Source organism: Gymnoscopelus microlampas (genome assembly GCF_963454915.1).
Source record: "Gymnoscopelus microlampas genome assembly, chromosome: 21".
Taxonomy (NCBI): domain Eukaryota; kingdom Metazoa; phylum Chordata; class Actinopteri; order Myctophiformes; family Myctophidae; genus Gymnoscopelus; species Gymnoscopelus microlampas.
In genome coordinates, this window is record NC_139958.1 from 31,941,295 (window position 1) to 31,957,063 (window position 15,769).

The window sequence follows — 15,769 nt, forward strand, 5'->3', positions numbered from 1 at the left end:
TCAATAAAAGCACTATGATCAAAAGAACTTGGCAAAAACGTTGACATGTTCCTTTGTCTCCAGTGGCCTGGAATGTGACATATCCCAACATGCACCACCAGCTATCAAAATATTTAACTAAAATAAGTCCTAACACAACTACTAGAAAGTACAGGCTTTTTTTTTGTTGTTTTCAGCTGCCATCATTGTGCAATTTACCTTTTTTTTTTCTTCCCAACCACAGAACAATTCCTGAACTGGGTCCTTATGTTTGAAGACTACAGTATGATTGCTTTCAATATATTTGTAGTCATGTGGGCCCAGCCAAACGGTGGCCCAGACTCTTAATAATAATATTAAATAATAAATAAAGATATTGGCTAAATAAGTATTTGTTGCGTTAGAGAGGTGGCGTTTTCTTCTTCAAAACGAGGCACTGTTGGTGGAGGTTGTGGTCTAGGGGGTGAGGTGTTTGCGGTGATTTTGGCTGCGGAGGTGGAGAGGGAAGTAGAGTCCCTCTGCATCACTGCCCGGAGAGCTGCTCAGACTTTCCTCCCCTGAACTCATTTCTTCACAGGAGTCCTCGCTGGAAGGAGAGAAAGATTCATATTTAGCATTTGAATATCACTGGAAGAACGCACAGTTCTCAGTACAGCTGCTGGTTTTTTTTTCCAGAGAATCACTCACTAAAAGAGGAGGCTCAGAATTGTTCTCTTCCCAGTGCAGTTAACAGTTCCTGCCTTTGCTTCTGTTGACTGATCAATGTAGGGCTACAACTACCAATTATTTATTTGGCGAGTTTTCTATCGATCAACCGAGATGTGGATTTAACGAATAAATTAACCACTTAACCCCTATTTTATACTGTACTTCGTCGCACAAATGGTGTCGTTTTGAGATTTTCGCCCATACGACATGCCCAAAATATGGATCAATTATTTTGTATTAACTTGTCGAATATCGATTTATCAATTTAATTGATTAACTGTCCCTAGATCAATGGTAACTGTTCTGTAGGTCACGGTCAGTCTGTCACCTGTTCTTGCATCAGTGGGTGTGTCTGTGAGTCAGCCACATGTCACTCACCAGTCTTGTGACACATCCACTGACTACAACACTACTTGCATTAACTACCAAACTGCTACAAAACATAACTGCTGGAGGCCTTCCCTAACCCGGTCTCTGACGTCATGGAAACTAAGTCACAGTGGTTGCTAGGACGTTGCCAACGACACGCACTCATTATCTCAGTCATGGCTGGAGGTACGAGAGAGTCCAGACAGCATAGCGTTGCTGTCAGTTTGGAAACCTCATATGTCCTAAACTGTTACTTTACAGGATTCATTTAGAAAATAGCAGATCCACAAGCTCAAAATGTGACGCAATGCTACTTTTGTGTGACACTGTAGTATGACAAAGTAGGACCCCCCCCCCACCAAAACAAAAGTTCAAATATGGACATGAGGTTTTTTCCCGACCGCAATGATATGAGAGTTCACAGGAGGTGCAGTCAGTGGGTATTATGAAACCAGGGGCAAAAGGGAGAGAGAGAGATAGATACTGTGTTGTCAGAATGGAGTGGGAAAGAGGAGGAGACAGACAGAGGGTTGTCTTGGGTGTAATACAACCAGGCGTGATGTTTGAGTTACAATAGACAAGAAACTCCCTGTCTTGTTCCCCAGCTAGTTGCATAAGCAGAGCAGTACAGATAGTCTGTGAAAACTGTCAGCAAGTAATTGACCTGGATATTATCCAGTAGCAAAAAAGTAAACAAAATATTTTTTTCCTTTTTTTTTGTGAAACAAAATTATTTGTTTAGTTATTGTTTTACCAAATTGTCTAGAAGCTGAATTAGCAGATGAAGTTTCAAAGAATTAACACCAGATTTCATAACTGACAACTTTTTACAGTGCTGTCGTAAGAGTAGAGGAACTGTGATGATGTCAAGTCTAGTGACACATACAGAGGGCGTGTCTGGACGTTTCCTTTAAATGGATGTTTGTTGTGTTAGTGAACTGCTGGGTTATTTCCATAGAATTTTCTGTGCCAAGCACGCTCTGACGTAGGCCTAGTACCCCTTCTGCTATTTTCTCCACCGCTGGTACTTCTGTGTTGGATCCAGCGCATGATAGCTGGGTTGGTTTTAGTTTTTTTTTTAAACTGAGCTGTGTGTGGAACTTACAAAACTTTCCCATGAACCCTCAGGCATTTTAGTATGCCTAGAATCAGTGGGGAACTGAAACCTTAAACTCTGGCACTGTAGGTGCCTTGCTCTTGCCACCGAGTTACACAGAGAATGGAACCCTCAACTCTGGCCGTGTAAAGTTCTGAGGATTTATACTTGGTTGTATGACAGTGTCGGCAGCCAAATTTATCATCTTATATATCAGTAATTTTCGGCACAGGCCACCATCATACAACGGAGTATAAATTAGACATAAGTGCCTTGCTCTACATGTTATTCAACCTGTTATTCAATGATGAAAATCATTAGCTGCAACCCTAGAATGAAGTTGAGGGAAAGAAGGAAGAAACCAGGTAGAGAGGCAGAAAAGTGAATAATACATCAGTATGATTTACCTCTCGCTCTCGTCCCAGCCCCCCTCGGGGATGGTGGGCAGTTCTGGCACGCTGCAGTAGCTGCTCTGCAGGTTCTGGGCAGTACGGCGGGACACAATCCACACCAGCTTCTTGTGGTTTGGCTTGCTGCACTCAGGAGAGGCGTAGTCCGAGAGACACTTCGCTACCAGGTCACACCAGTACAGCAGCTCACTGTCTGAGATCTGGAAAAACAACAACAACACACGTGTTCATGCTTTTATACAAAAAAGTGTTTTAAGGATTACAATTATCTCATTACAATCGCAACAATTGGTAATAGTAACCTTTTAGGTGCCAGGTAGGGACCTTGCATTATAAATGTTTAGCTGACCCCAACAATTTGGATGTTAATGCTGTCTAAAAGTTATTTGTGTTTTAGTAATTATCACTGATGCTCTTGTAGAAAAAGTACTCAAAATGTATCCAACAGAATAAAAACAAACAATGCTACCAAAACATGTGAACCACAAAGGCCTGAAGCCCAGTGGCATGGCAAGAGCAGATAACGGACTTCTCGATAACCGTTTTTTCCTATTTGTGTTTTGAGCACAGAAACCCTTGCCCCTTCCCTGGGGTTATGGAGAGAGGCGACACAACACAACACCAGTTTACATAATAGTCTCTGTCAGCAGAAACAAATTTTGGGCAGGATATCAAACTGCCAGTGGCCTGTAGTATCAACTAGATGGTGACTGCCAAGGCATTCTAAACCTCCAGACCTCTACAGACACGGCCATGGCCATGTCACTAAACTAAGAATAACCCCATGCTATTCTAAATACGTTACCGCTGTGCATGGCACAGGGTCAACTGGAATGTGAATTCAAACAACTCATAGGAAGGAGATGATTCTTAAAATGACATGCCCCGTCATTAATATTGACCTTAAATTACAGACCAAATGTCATTTGACTCCTGCATTCATGAACTATGTCGGTGCTTCTCAACAAGTAGGTCAGGTCTCAAAAGTGGGTCATGATTTCTGATTCCATAACAACTTGACTACAGGAATATTTAACATGTTTGATGTTGTAGTCAGTGTACTTTGCAATGAAATCCAGTAAAGAAAAGAAAACGTACAACTACAAAGGTGCTAAACTTATAAAATCACTCCGGAAAGTCACAATCTGTCGAAACCCTGTCTTTTCTGTTTGTTTTGTGGGTGTGTTTAAATGTGATAATGTCTGGCCCAGGGTGTCCTTGTACTGGAGATAAGGCCCTGGGGGGCGGATAAGGCCGTGGGGGCAGTTAAGGGACTTATTCAGTTGTGTTTACCTTGAGGTGTCTCTGGACGTGATGTGCTATTTCCAACGTGTCTGCCAGCTGACCAGCTTCTATCTCCTGCATCAGGAGAGACAGGGCCAGCACGGACGGCTGGAGAGGGAGAGAAACGGCAGGACAGACAGGAAAGCGGGAGAGACAAACCCAGAGAAAGGAGAGGTAGAGAGGCACAGAAAGTTACCCAGATGGGATACAAATAAAAGGAGCAGAAGAAAGAACATTGAGGTGGAAAGGAGAACAAACAAAAAGGAGAGATTAGATTTGCTTCCACACCAACTCAAAATGCACCACAAAAACATCAATAACCTAATTTACTACCATGCATGAGGCTTTTTACTACCATAGGTCTAAACTGACCCGTAAGCCCCATTTATAGTTGGTCGTACGACTGTGTCGCGTGCCGGAAATAGCCAATCTATAAGATCACAACGTGTGGCATTCGTGACACATAGTGAGCTTGTAGATCTGAAATGTTCGGTCTGCAACACTGACGTACGATGGAGCATAAATTAAGCATTAGGCTTCATAAGACTAAAGCCTACCTTTGCTTTGGAGAATGAGATCCGACACAGGCAGGCTTTGAGCTGAGCCTCCAGTTTATCCAGACTCAGTGTCTCCTTCCTGCCAAAACATAAGGGAAAAATCAGATCAAAAGACATTTTTATATGAATTGCATTAGCATGCACTTGAGTCACACTTGTTATAATGCAAAGCCGGTCATTTTCATGGTGTTCACGTCGCTGACAACGGCATTTTAAGCGTTTTTTTTATCAATAATATTCCAACGAGTTGGTTATTTTAAGTTGCTGAAGCTGGACTTTCATCTTATTAACAGCAGATTAACATACTCTCACAAAATGTTCTCTTCTTGAAGTATGAGTCTATTTAACAAGTTGTTTCACCTTTGTCCTTTAGACATAGAACAAAAACAGCCAGCTCATTGTAATCTGTGATTACCAACCAAAATGTTTGCACTTGAGAGCACTTTGAAAATAAGGCAAATCTATCAGGGTTATGTAAGTGTGAGGTGTTTGTTATTAAGGCAGACTGCAGCAAATCTTATCAGTGCAGTTCAGTTTGACACTGGGGTTGATTGATAATAATTCACTGCTGCTCAACCTACAATGATAACAAAAATGTATGCTACCGAGATGTTGTGTGGGAACCCCTTTTCACCTTTTCAGTAGTTATCACCCATGCCTTTTTATTAGCATGCCAAAATTTGGCAGTTGGCACGTACAGTATAAAACATTTGCACTCCATATACATATTCTGGGTTTGTTCTGTGCATTTTTGCGTGCATAACATGTAGAAACCCTCGCTCTACATCATGCACACAATGTTCCACAGGTCAGGGATTGAGAATATCTTTTTCCATTCTGTACCAATTTGTTTTGAATACCCCCCCCCCCCTCCCCACTTCAACACACACACACACACACCACTCACCTGTCTGTGCAGTGTGAAAGTGCTATCTGGTGATACAAGTGCAGAAACGTTAAGGCAGTGATCGCTTTGGACTTGAAGTTGAGCTTCTCGGACACAATCTTTTCCATGCGGCTGAGGTCGGACACAGTGAATTTGCACTGGCCAATGCGGATGAGCTCGTCCGTGGAGGAGAGGTCGCACTCTTCCTCCGTCACCTTGGCAGCCATATGGAGACAGCTGACGCTGACACAGGACAGGTGTTTGGGCTGAATCTGAGGAGAATGTTCAAGTTGTATTAAAACATACAATTTGACGATAAAGTGGTTATATATATACTATATAAGTGGTTAATGTTGACATGTATCAGGTTCATTGTGTGCCTACTATTTACATGTTCAGAGTACACTGCCAGAATCAGACCCCAATTCATTGCAGCTGGACAGATCTATCTGTGAATTCATAATTGATTCACACTACTATTACATTAATTTATAATAATGATAATAAACAGTCTTTACCCTTATCATGGCTAGGAATCTGTCCAGTAGATTAACGGCCAGGACAAAAGTCTGGGTGCTGTAGCCAAAGAAACTGGTCAGACTCCACAGGTCTTCCACCTTGGCATCTCGACACTTAGCCGAAATCCGACATTTCATGTCATTCTGGAAAGCAGAGACACATCCGTGGTGAGTTTTAACATGATATGAGTTAAGTTGACTATGACAAAACAGGGACACTTGAGACATAAAAGTCACAAAAGTAGACAAACAAAAAAAGATTAAATATAAGTTGAATTACACTAGGCTAATATATAAAACTAATGACAAACGTGGGATTGCCATCAAAACACCTAAACCATGACATAACATGCAGTAGGTACAGTCATTGTTCAGTAAGTGGGTCACTGTGAGCACTCATTAACATGATTCCTCTCTACACCAGAAAAATAATATATATCATGTCCTCATTTTGTTGTATCAATGACATGACATGAGCCTATCAGGTTACCTGTGTTGTGGATTCAATGTAGTCCAGCCCTGTCTCCTTGGGAAGGTAATAAACTTCTTGTTCATAATTCGCCCTCAGCTCTTTCATCAATTTGAAGGCGTCCATCTCTCTTGACACTTGGCACTGGGATGCAGTAATCTCTTGTGGGTGATTTCTTTTTATCACAGTATTTTAACTGAAAAATAAGGAAATTTGTTGTTGTTATTAAAGGGTGGCATAGGAACTACTGTTATAGTCTGCATTTACCCAGCCAACCGACAGGGTGAAAGATTTGCACCAGGCAATTTTTGCCTCAAACACAATGTCTACAAGGCTGATCTTCCTGCTAGGCTCAGTGGTGGAAAGTAAAAAATATGTTTTGTCATAGTCAACCAAATCAGTTCAAAGACAAGATCAGAAGAAGGAGAATACAAATCACTACCATAATTAAATACTTGTAAATGTACTAGATGCCATTAAACTAACAATGTTAAGTCAGCACCTGAAAATGTCTAGTGACTTCTGCCATCAGTGCATCCTTTTCACAGACATGTCATAGCAAGGTAAAGACAGACAGCTGCAGCTAATCACATTTACCACTAATAATTTCATCAGCTGCAGCTGTGTTTTACCCTCTTATGACTGTGAAAAGCATCCATCTGTGTTTATCAAATAGCCTTAGATTATAAAACATTCCAAAACAATAATTTGCTTTTAATAATCATTGTTCATTGTATTTTTTTTAAGTATTCTGCAATATCCTTCCCCAAAAATATTGTGTACATGAGCTCTTCAGTGTGCGTGCGTGTGTGAGGGCTAAGACCTTGAGGGGATAAAGCTTCACTCATGGCAACAAAGTATCTTATTAGTGAGAGAAATAAGCAACCAGGTCTAGGAAAACCAGCCCAAAAGAAGCAACTAGGGCACTAGGTCATTATGAGCACTTTAAAACCTATAGGCCTATACTGTATACATTGAAAATCTGGTATGTGGGTCTCCCGCTCTACAAGCTCATAATGCACTGTGAGCTTGTAGATCTGCTATTTTCAATTGATGTTTTTGAAAACTTGTAACAACTTCTGCATAATGAGTACTTTTACTTTTGGTACTTTAAGTACATTTAGATACCGATACTTTAACTCAAGTACATTTTTATTTCCGGACTTTTACTTAGTATTGATAGTTTTATTCAAATAAAAAAAGTACTTTTATCACCACTGGCTAAGAGCTTGAGAGGGGAGAGAGCTTCACTCATGGCAACAAAGTACCTTATATCACCACAGCTCTACCCAACCCCCCTCTACTCTGCTCTCTGGCTCTCAGCTGGGACTCAGTGTCAGATTTCGTCGGTTAACGCCTTCTTTATACTTCGACTCGAAAACAAAGATTTGTTTTTTCCACCCCAAGCATTCATCACTTTAATAAATAACCCCAAAGTCCACCAAAAAAAACAAACCATGCCCGAGGGATGTGTGTATTTTGATGCATATAGCATACGTAAAACCTGCCCAGTATCCAACTGTAATAACATGATAGTATTTTCAAAAGCTGGGGGAGGGGTCGGATTTTTTTTCATTCTCCCCGATCAGCTGGTTTTACGTTCGGGGCCAAAACAACACATCTCCAACACAAATCACAAAGTATTTACATTATATTATCACACACACACACACACACCGAGTACAATAATACGACTGGGCATAGATGCGTATAAGAGCTATTAAGGGGTTATTATCGCAGTAAATACCGTGTTTACGTTTATAACAATGTCGTACACAATTATACGCACATAAACACATTTACACAAATATATTATATTAATTCGGATACGTAAAGCAAGCCTATTAATAGTACGATTCGGATTACATTTAAGATATAAGCAATTAATGTTGTATTGTTGTAATAGACTCCAGCCTGCGGCTCTGACAACATAATACGAAAAACATCGATGGTTTATTCATGCAACTGCATATACATTTAATGCTGTAAACAGCCTTGAAACAAAATGAACCCTAAATGCCATTAAATGATCTTGATTTCGTAGTGTTGTTGCAGACTAAACCAGTGAAGAATAATGGAAGGGGAAAATCCATTTCGATGTCCCTTTAATTCGAGCATTTTGCACGGAAAAACACACATATAGAACCACATTATCGACACAAACGATGTTAAATACATGTGAGATGTGATCAATAGTCTTAACATTGACTTTAAGTGTGATAAATATCGAGATACTTTGAGGTTGTTGTGTTCACCTACATTTCCTTTCTCCTCATTAGTCAACATTCCCCTTACTCAAAAACACTGTAAATAGAATGAAACTATGTGGTGTTTTGAATAAGATCTTGAGATATCTAGATTATTTACCTGTAATGTTTCGTTAAATCAACATCGTATAGTCTTTATTTCTTTCTTCTACTGCTCCGTCCTTCCTTCCTTCCTTTCCTTCGTTCCTTTCTTTCTTTCTTCTCTCTCTAGTCTCTACTGTATGTATCTCTCTCTCTCTTTCTCTTTTTTCTTCTTTTGTTGATGTTGAAAACGGCCACGCCTACTCGGTGACGCTGATTCGGTGGTAGCCAATCAGAGAGCGGAGCGAGCGTCAAGGACCGGCCCTCTTTGGTGATTTAAAAATCTTTGTATTGTATTTGTATCGTGTGTTCTTCGAACGTTTTATCCTAACTGTGTTCCATTATAGTTTACTAAGGTTTTGTTTGGTGTGGTCGTGTATTTTGATAAGAGTGATTTACGACATAATTCAGGAATTGTTATCATTAGTATCATTTGAGACGAGCCCCTCCTCTAATAGTTGATATATCCAGCAGCCAATCATTAGGCGGCATTTTGGTCCGTTCAAATAGTCCGCCCAAAATGAGAGATTTTAATTGGCTTTCTGCCATGTTCAGAGAAATCATATCATATTATAATCACATAGTGCTTTTTCATTGTGTCGTTTGTGTCTTGTTGTGTTTTGCTCGTGTGTTGTAATTGTATTGTATTGTGTTGTGTTGTGTCTTGTTGTGGTTTGCTCGTGTCGTGTGTTGTAATTGTATTGTGTTGTCTGTTGTGTCGACTAACTTGTGTTGTGTTGTGTTGTGTTGTGTTGTGTTGGTTGTGTTGTGTTGTGTTGTGTTGTGTTGTGTTGTGTTGTGTTGTGTTGTGTTGATAGATAGATAGATAGATATTTCCACTCTGATTATATTATTATTAGTAATAGCACATACATCCTATGTTGTCATGTTTTGTAAGGCTAGGAGGACTATTTCGTCATCCAGAAGGAGACGGATAAAAAGTGACAAAACATACATCATTTTCTACTAAAGTGCTGTGTCACACATCACTTCTTGTAATAAGATAATAAAAAAATACTCCTTTAGAGAGACTATTGAAAGCCACAAGACGGTATTTCTCTCACGGTATTTCTCTTCACTTTAAATGAATGAATGAATAAATAAATAATGTAAGTTTTCTTCTTTTTTTTTTACTGAATAAAAAATGAACAGGATTAAGGACGCCAAGTATGTGGGCGGGGCCTCTATAGATCCCATTGCCTGGCGGGATAGTCACGGTGTGATTGGCTTGTTCGTTGTCAAGCAAACGATAAACTAGTGTGTAGACTACACTAGTTTATCATCTGCAGTCGGCAGTACTACACTGTTGTACAGAAAATAATAATCTGAAATCCTAAATATGAATGACACATATTTTTGTTTCATGGTTCAAGTTTCTTCATCTTTAACTCTTCTCCGTTTCTCTCACTCACACACACACACGCACACACGCACACACACACACACACACACACACACACACACACACACACACACACACACACACACACACACACACATCATTGATAGCAGACAGTCAATATACAAATTTACCACGACGTTCGTTTTATTCCAATGTACATTACAGCAGTGGTTCTCAAACTTATATTCAAAGATTTGCACAGATTCACGATTTCCCCAAAATAGCAGATCTAAGCTCATTCGTGACGTGCTGTGAGCTTCTGTCTGCTATTTTTAAGTGGCCAAAGTATAAAATATGGCAAAGTGGTTAAATGATTGTGATGCCATTAACTAATTAAGCTGGGGACCCCCTGGTACCCTGCCCCCGGACCCCTTTGAGAACCAATGCACTACAGCGAATCTAGACCTAGATTGTCTACCTGGCAACCAGCTAGCCAATCACATCACTAACGCCGTCTCTTTGGGCCATGGGACCTTGTCTGTGTCACTCTTCCTTCCTGGACCCTTCCTCGGAAGTATAGACGGTATCTGTCTATATTCCGTTTTTATTTTTTATACCCCTTTTCCCCCAAAAAGGAGCAACATGGACGGCAAGATGGACGAATAAATACAAAGGACGGGAGTGAGGATTTTGCCCCCTTTGTTTTTTTCCATGAATCTAGTGGACCGGATGAAATCCAACTGCTTTGCAGGGGAGGTGAGTGGCTCCGTCTACTGTCTGGAGCGAGCCAGGGCCAGTGTTGCCATGTTCTGCGAGAGAAACAAGCAACTAGGCCTTTGAAAACAAGCCCAAAAGAAGCGACTAGGCTACGGCTATTTATGTCTGCTATAGGGAAAGGGCGTAGCGATGTCACAGTTTCGTCACGCCGTTAACTCCGCCCACTTTGGCCGCCATAAGCCTTAGCTTGTTTGGTCGCGCTGGTACATCCGTACATCACTCTGTAGTGAGCATGCAGCAAGTGTAGATGGTGTACATGATCTTCCATCTCTCTACTATCTTTGTGGTCGCGCTACATCCTGGTACATCACTCTGTAGTCCTGTGCTCGTTGTTCTCAGCAAGCAGCAAGTGTAGACACTGTGTACATGATCTTCCATCTCTCTACTATCTATCTGGTCACGCTAGTACATCCTTGTACAACACTCTGTAGTCCTGCTCGTTCAGCAAGCAGCAATGTGTAGACGATGTACATTATCTTCCACCTCTCTTCTATCTATATCTAACTTGTATAATCTCTAACACATATGCTTCTGTGCTCAAACAAGCATGACAGCACACAATAAAAATATAAACATCTGTTGTGCTCAGAGTCTCAGAGCAGAGCATCGGCTAAGTGGCTAGGCTAGCAGTTTGAATGGGACGTTTACGGCAGTATTAGCTAAATCTGGCATTAAAAAAAAAAGAATTTATATCGAATATCTTAAATACAATGAAACAAACACATTTAGGCTCTCTACCCGTGTTCAAACAAGCATGACAGCACACAATAAAAATATAAACATGTTGTGTTGATAAGACCGTTTCTGGGAGAGAATCAGCGTTGCCATGTCGGCTTATTATAAGCGACTTTGGGCAGAACTTTTTCTGGCTTTTTCTGTTAAGTTGCTTGTAAAATTGGTATTTGCGACGGGTTGCGTTTTTTGTGTGGCTTATTTATAAAGTGTTATTGCTTATTTAGGCTTGTTTCCAAAAAAAAAAAAAATAAACCAGTGGTTCTCAAATATTGTCATGAATATTGTCTGTGCCAGGGAGCATTTGTGTTGTTAGAATGTTTAAAAAAAAATCCAAATATTGTTTATTTTATTGCAAGAGTTTTTTTTTAAATAGCCTATGTACAAGCTCACGTGAGCTTGTAGATCGGCTATTTTTTTCAAGTAGCCAATGTCACAAAGCCACTTCTTTTGGGCTTGTTTTCATATACCTGGTTGCTTATTTCTCTCGCGAAATCTGGCAACACAGGTCCCGTTCCATTCACTTACTAGCTCAATGATTAATGAATGAACAATATAATAATAATAATAATAATAATAATACTTCGCTAATAATAATAATAATATATAGATAATCAGTACTCAAGATGACTATATTTTATTTTCGGTTCAGGTGAACCAATATGAAATGAATGATTGTGACTCTGACTGGGCACTGTCATTACAGGGGCACAGATGTAATGACATTTTTCCCAGGTAGCGTGCCTTTGCGTCCGCGTTCAGCTTCTCTCTGTATGGTAATGTCATGCATTGCCCGGTCCATCTTCTGTCCTTTAATGTGTTGTAGACTTTACACAGACTGTGCGTTCAGGACACGTTGTGAGTAGGCTAACTGTCAATACCCAGGGGGCAAAACCCCCTTTTTTTTGGAAAGCTGCATTTGCTCTGCTATAAAAGGTTGGCCACCAGAAATAATATCTATGACCCCGTAGGATCACAACCTATATGGACAACCCGGTCAATTTTTTGCTGGAAATCCAATATGGCCGCCTCAATATTGGCCCCTATCAGTACCCAGGGGCAAAGGGGGGTATGCTGCATTTGCCCTGCCATAAAAGGTTGGCCACCAGAAATAATATCTATGACCCAGTAGGATCACAACCTATATGGACAACCCGGTCAACTTGCTGCTGGAAATCCAATATGGCCGCCTCAATATTGGCCCCTATCAGAAAATAGCTTTGGCAATAACTTTTGAACCAGATGGGCTAGAAATAAAAACTTGGTGTCTATTTCATGGTTTCAGAGCATGAGAAACTCAATGGAATACTTATCTTTATGATTGGGTGTGTCCGGACCTTTAATTTGCATATTTCCAAGATGGATGCCACGCGAAAATGAGTTTTACTATGACTTTTACAGTCACAGCTGACTGTTATGGCAACAGAGATGGCAGTCCAGAGATGGCAGTCCTAAGAGAGCAGCTGCTGCTTTTTCAGGAATCATTGAATGGGCAACCAACTGCAGTCCTCTGGGAAACCTTCCTGGAGATGTCAGATATTCTCCAAAGGTTTATCTACTACGATCGGGAAGGTGACTGGACAGGACATCTCTGTGAATCAGCAAGAATGCTACCCTACCTCACTGCAGCAGGCCACTACAAGTACGGGCAGCAATCTTTACCTCTGTATTTGGCTGAGATTAAGAAACTACCAGAAACAGCTTCAGAGGTACATGAAGCACTGATGGCAGGTGTATTTGTTGGCAGACGAGCAGATGGCAGCCACAACAGTGTTTCTCTTGACATGCTACTGGAGCAGACCTATAATGCCGATGCCAAGGAAGCAAGCAGTCTGGATGGCATTACACTCAGCCCTGCTGCCAGGACAAAATGGGTCTACACAAAACCACTCACAGCAGCTGTCTCTGCAGAGCTCAAGTCTATGCTCCACCTCCACTCCTCCAACCCACACCATGAGTCTGGTCAGAGTCGTGTAATCCGGGATGCAGAGATGGTAGTCAAGGTCATGGCAGCAGTGGAGACTAACCCATTTACAGTGAGCACATCATCCACGATCAACATATCTACAGGACAGTGTGCTGATTCCACAGTCAAGGACCACTTGATGAGTGTGAAAGAACTGGGTCTGAAGGCACTGTGTGAGTCATTGTCCAGTGAACAGAAGAAGACAAGCATAATGAAGCTTAACACTTCCCACACTCAAAACACAAAATCTAAAAAGTCTAAGGGGAAAACCTCAGCACCTGGCAAGAGCAATGAAATTACTGCCCTCCTGCGCATGACCCAAATCATAGCCAGTGGTGGAGAACTCAACCTTGTTGACTTTATAGGCAACCACGAGTGCAGTGGCTTCCCCCCTTCCCTCTTCCAGGAAGATGGCAGGATGAGAACAGGTACCAAGGCAAGCCTTGGTACCTGAAAGAGGAGACCAAAGTTGCATGCATCCCTGACCTGCCTACAGAAGACAGAAAAACAGCAGTAGTTATTGATGCCATGTATGCCATACGCCATTGGTCGTTCCTGAAAGGTGAAGCATTTGGAACAATCGCTGAACGATACCAACGTCTGCTGTTGAATGATGTGCCTGATGGCACAGAGATCATTCACTTCTGTTGTGACGGGTACAGTGGACCTAGTCTTAAGACAGCTGAGCAAGAACACAGATATGCTCGACCAAAACCTACCAAAGAATATGAAGTCAGTATGCGTTACACAGCTCCAGATCCTCAGGAGTTTTTTGCTGTGTCAGCTAACAAGGCAAACCTATTGAGTTTCCTCTGTGACGAATGGTGTGAAAATGAGAAACTTAAGTCGGCCCTTGGTCCAACACATCTTTACCTGGGTGGGTGGTTTAAAGAAGAGACAAGGAGTGTGGTGATCAAGGAGGGGTCTATTGAATATGTCCCTGCACTAGAATCCACACAACAGGAAGCTGATACAAGAATAATACTCCACACCCTGTACAGTGTCCAGAATGACAAAGTTGACAGAGTTGTCATCCATGCCAATGACACAGACATCATCATCATGTGCCTTTACTATGCAGCAACCCATCTCAGATGCCTTCCAGAGCTGTGGGTGAGAACAAAATTCATACCTTCCTATCCATCAAATGGTATCAGCACTGGGGCTTGCACAGTGTCGTGCCCTGCCCTTTATCCATAGTTTAAGTGGCAGAGATACCACCAGCTATCCCTTTTTCACTGGGAAGAAGGCATGGTTCAAGGCCAGCATGCGTCTGGATCTCCCTGCACTTGAGGAGTTTGGTGAGAACTCTTCTGATTCCCTCTCATATGACGTCATCAATCAGGCACGAGACCTCACAATTGCTGTATATACATCCAAAGCGGACCACCCGGAGGATTTTGACCTGAGTAAGCTTAGAGTGTACAAGTTCCTCAATAATAGATCAACCCTTTTAAAGCTGCTGCCCCCGACAGAGAATGCCTTTGACCCAGTGTTGTGTTCTACTTTTTTTTTGAAGGTATACTATGATTATTCCCTGCCTCCCACAAAATGTAAAAAATTTGCACGCGCGCTTCGCGCGCGTGTGTGGCCCACAAAAATATTGAATGTGAAAATTTTCCGCGCGCTTCGCGCGCGTGTGTGGCCCCCAAAAATATTGAATGTGAAAACAAGAGCAACGCTGGAATCGACAGGCTGGTTTTCCTTATTGAGTGTAGTGTCAGCAGATGAGAGCAGATGAGAGCAGAGAGAGCGATTCTGTCCGGGACAGTGGTCGTGTCTCTGCCTCTGGTGCAGACGGAGGCTGTTCTGGAGACGCATCAGATGGGGCACTCTAATCACTGCCTGATTAAAGTACTTCATTAGTATTCGCGTCGTTGTTAATGTGTGAATTCCGTCGCAGCCATTACTTATCACCTCAAGAACAATAGCTTCACACTTGATAAGCCATCAACTCAGAGTTAGCCCACATTCTTGCTGCCCCCCCTGCCTTGGGCAGTTAGCGTATCAGAGCGTATCACAGCGTATCAGATGCGCTGTTTTGAACAGTTTTTGAAGGTATACGATGGCGACGAAAAATAATCTCAAGGTGTACGCCGTACACAGCATCTGACGGTAGAACACACCACTGCTTTGACCTGCACCTGAGAAGAGCTGCTCTAGCAACCATAATAGATAAATGTGCACATATCGCCAAGCCGGATATTCCTTCTTTCACAGAGTATGGATGGTCTCTCAGTGCTAGCAATGCAGTCCCTCTTGCATCTACCGAGCCAGCCTTGCCTTTGTCAATGAACAAGGCAATATCATGCCTCTGTTCCTGTGCAA

General features: G+C 41.7%; 3 protein-coding genes across 3 annotated transcripts in view; 1 reads left to right on the forward strand and 2 right to left on the reverse strand.

Moving 5' to 3' along the window:
- Positions 1–15,769, reverse strand: part of LOC311037031 (replication protein A 32 kDa subunit-like) — a 469,874-nt gene that overhangs the window by 41,005 nt on the left and 413,100 nt on the right. The window lies entirely within an intron of this gene.
- On the reverse strand, positions 83–8,762 carry ccng2 (cyclin G2). Its single transcript, XM_084047631.1, has 8 exons — positions 8,644–8,762; positions 6,298–6,472; positions 5,808–5,951; positions 5,311–5,561; positions 4,404–4,482; positions 3,856–3,954; positions 2,560–2,762; positions 83–565 (listed from the first exon to the last, which is right to left on the reverse strand). The coding sequence occupies exons 2-8, from the start codon at positions 6,400–6,402 to the stop codon at positions 436–438; spliced, it is 1,011 nt and encodes a 336-aa protein (XP_083903757.1). The 5' UTR covers positions 6,403–6,472; positions 8,644–8,762; the 3' UTR covers positions 83–435.
- Positions 10,500–15,769, forward strand: part of ccni (cyclin I) — a 28,839-nt gene continuing 23,569 nt past the window's right edge. Inside the window, exon 1 of the mRNA XM_084046065.1 lies at positions 10,500–10,722. The gene's annotated coding sequence lies outside the window, so the exon portion shown is untranslated. The remainder of the gene's footprint in view (positions 10,723–15,769) is intronic.

What these genes read in the sequence shown, in the direction of transcription:
- ccng2 (XM_084047631.1), bottom strand. Translation starts at nt 6,402, where the DNA reads ATGGACGCCTTCAAATTGATGAAAGAGCTGAGGGCGAATTATGAACAA. An exon ending in ACATTGAATCCACAACACAG is followed by an intron (nt 5,952 to 6,297) that starts GTAACCTGATAG and finishes TCTGCTTTCCAG; the next exon opens with AATGACATGAAATGTCGGAT. An exon ending in TCTCATTCTCCAAAGCAAAG is followed by an intron (nt 3,955 to 4,403) that starts GTAGGCTTTAGT and finishes CTCCCTCTCCAG; the next exon opens with CCGTCCGTGCTGGCCCTGTC.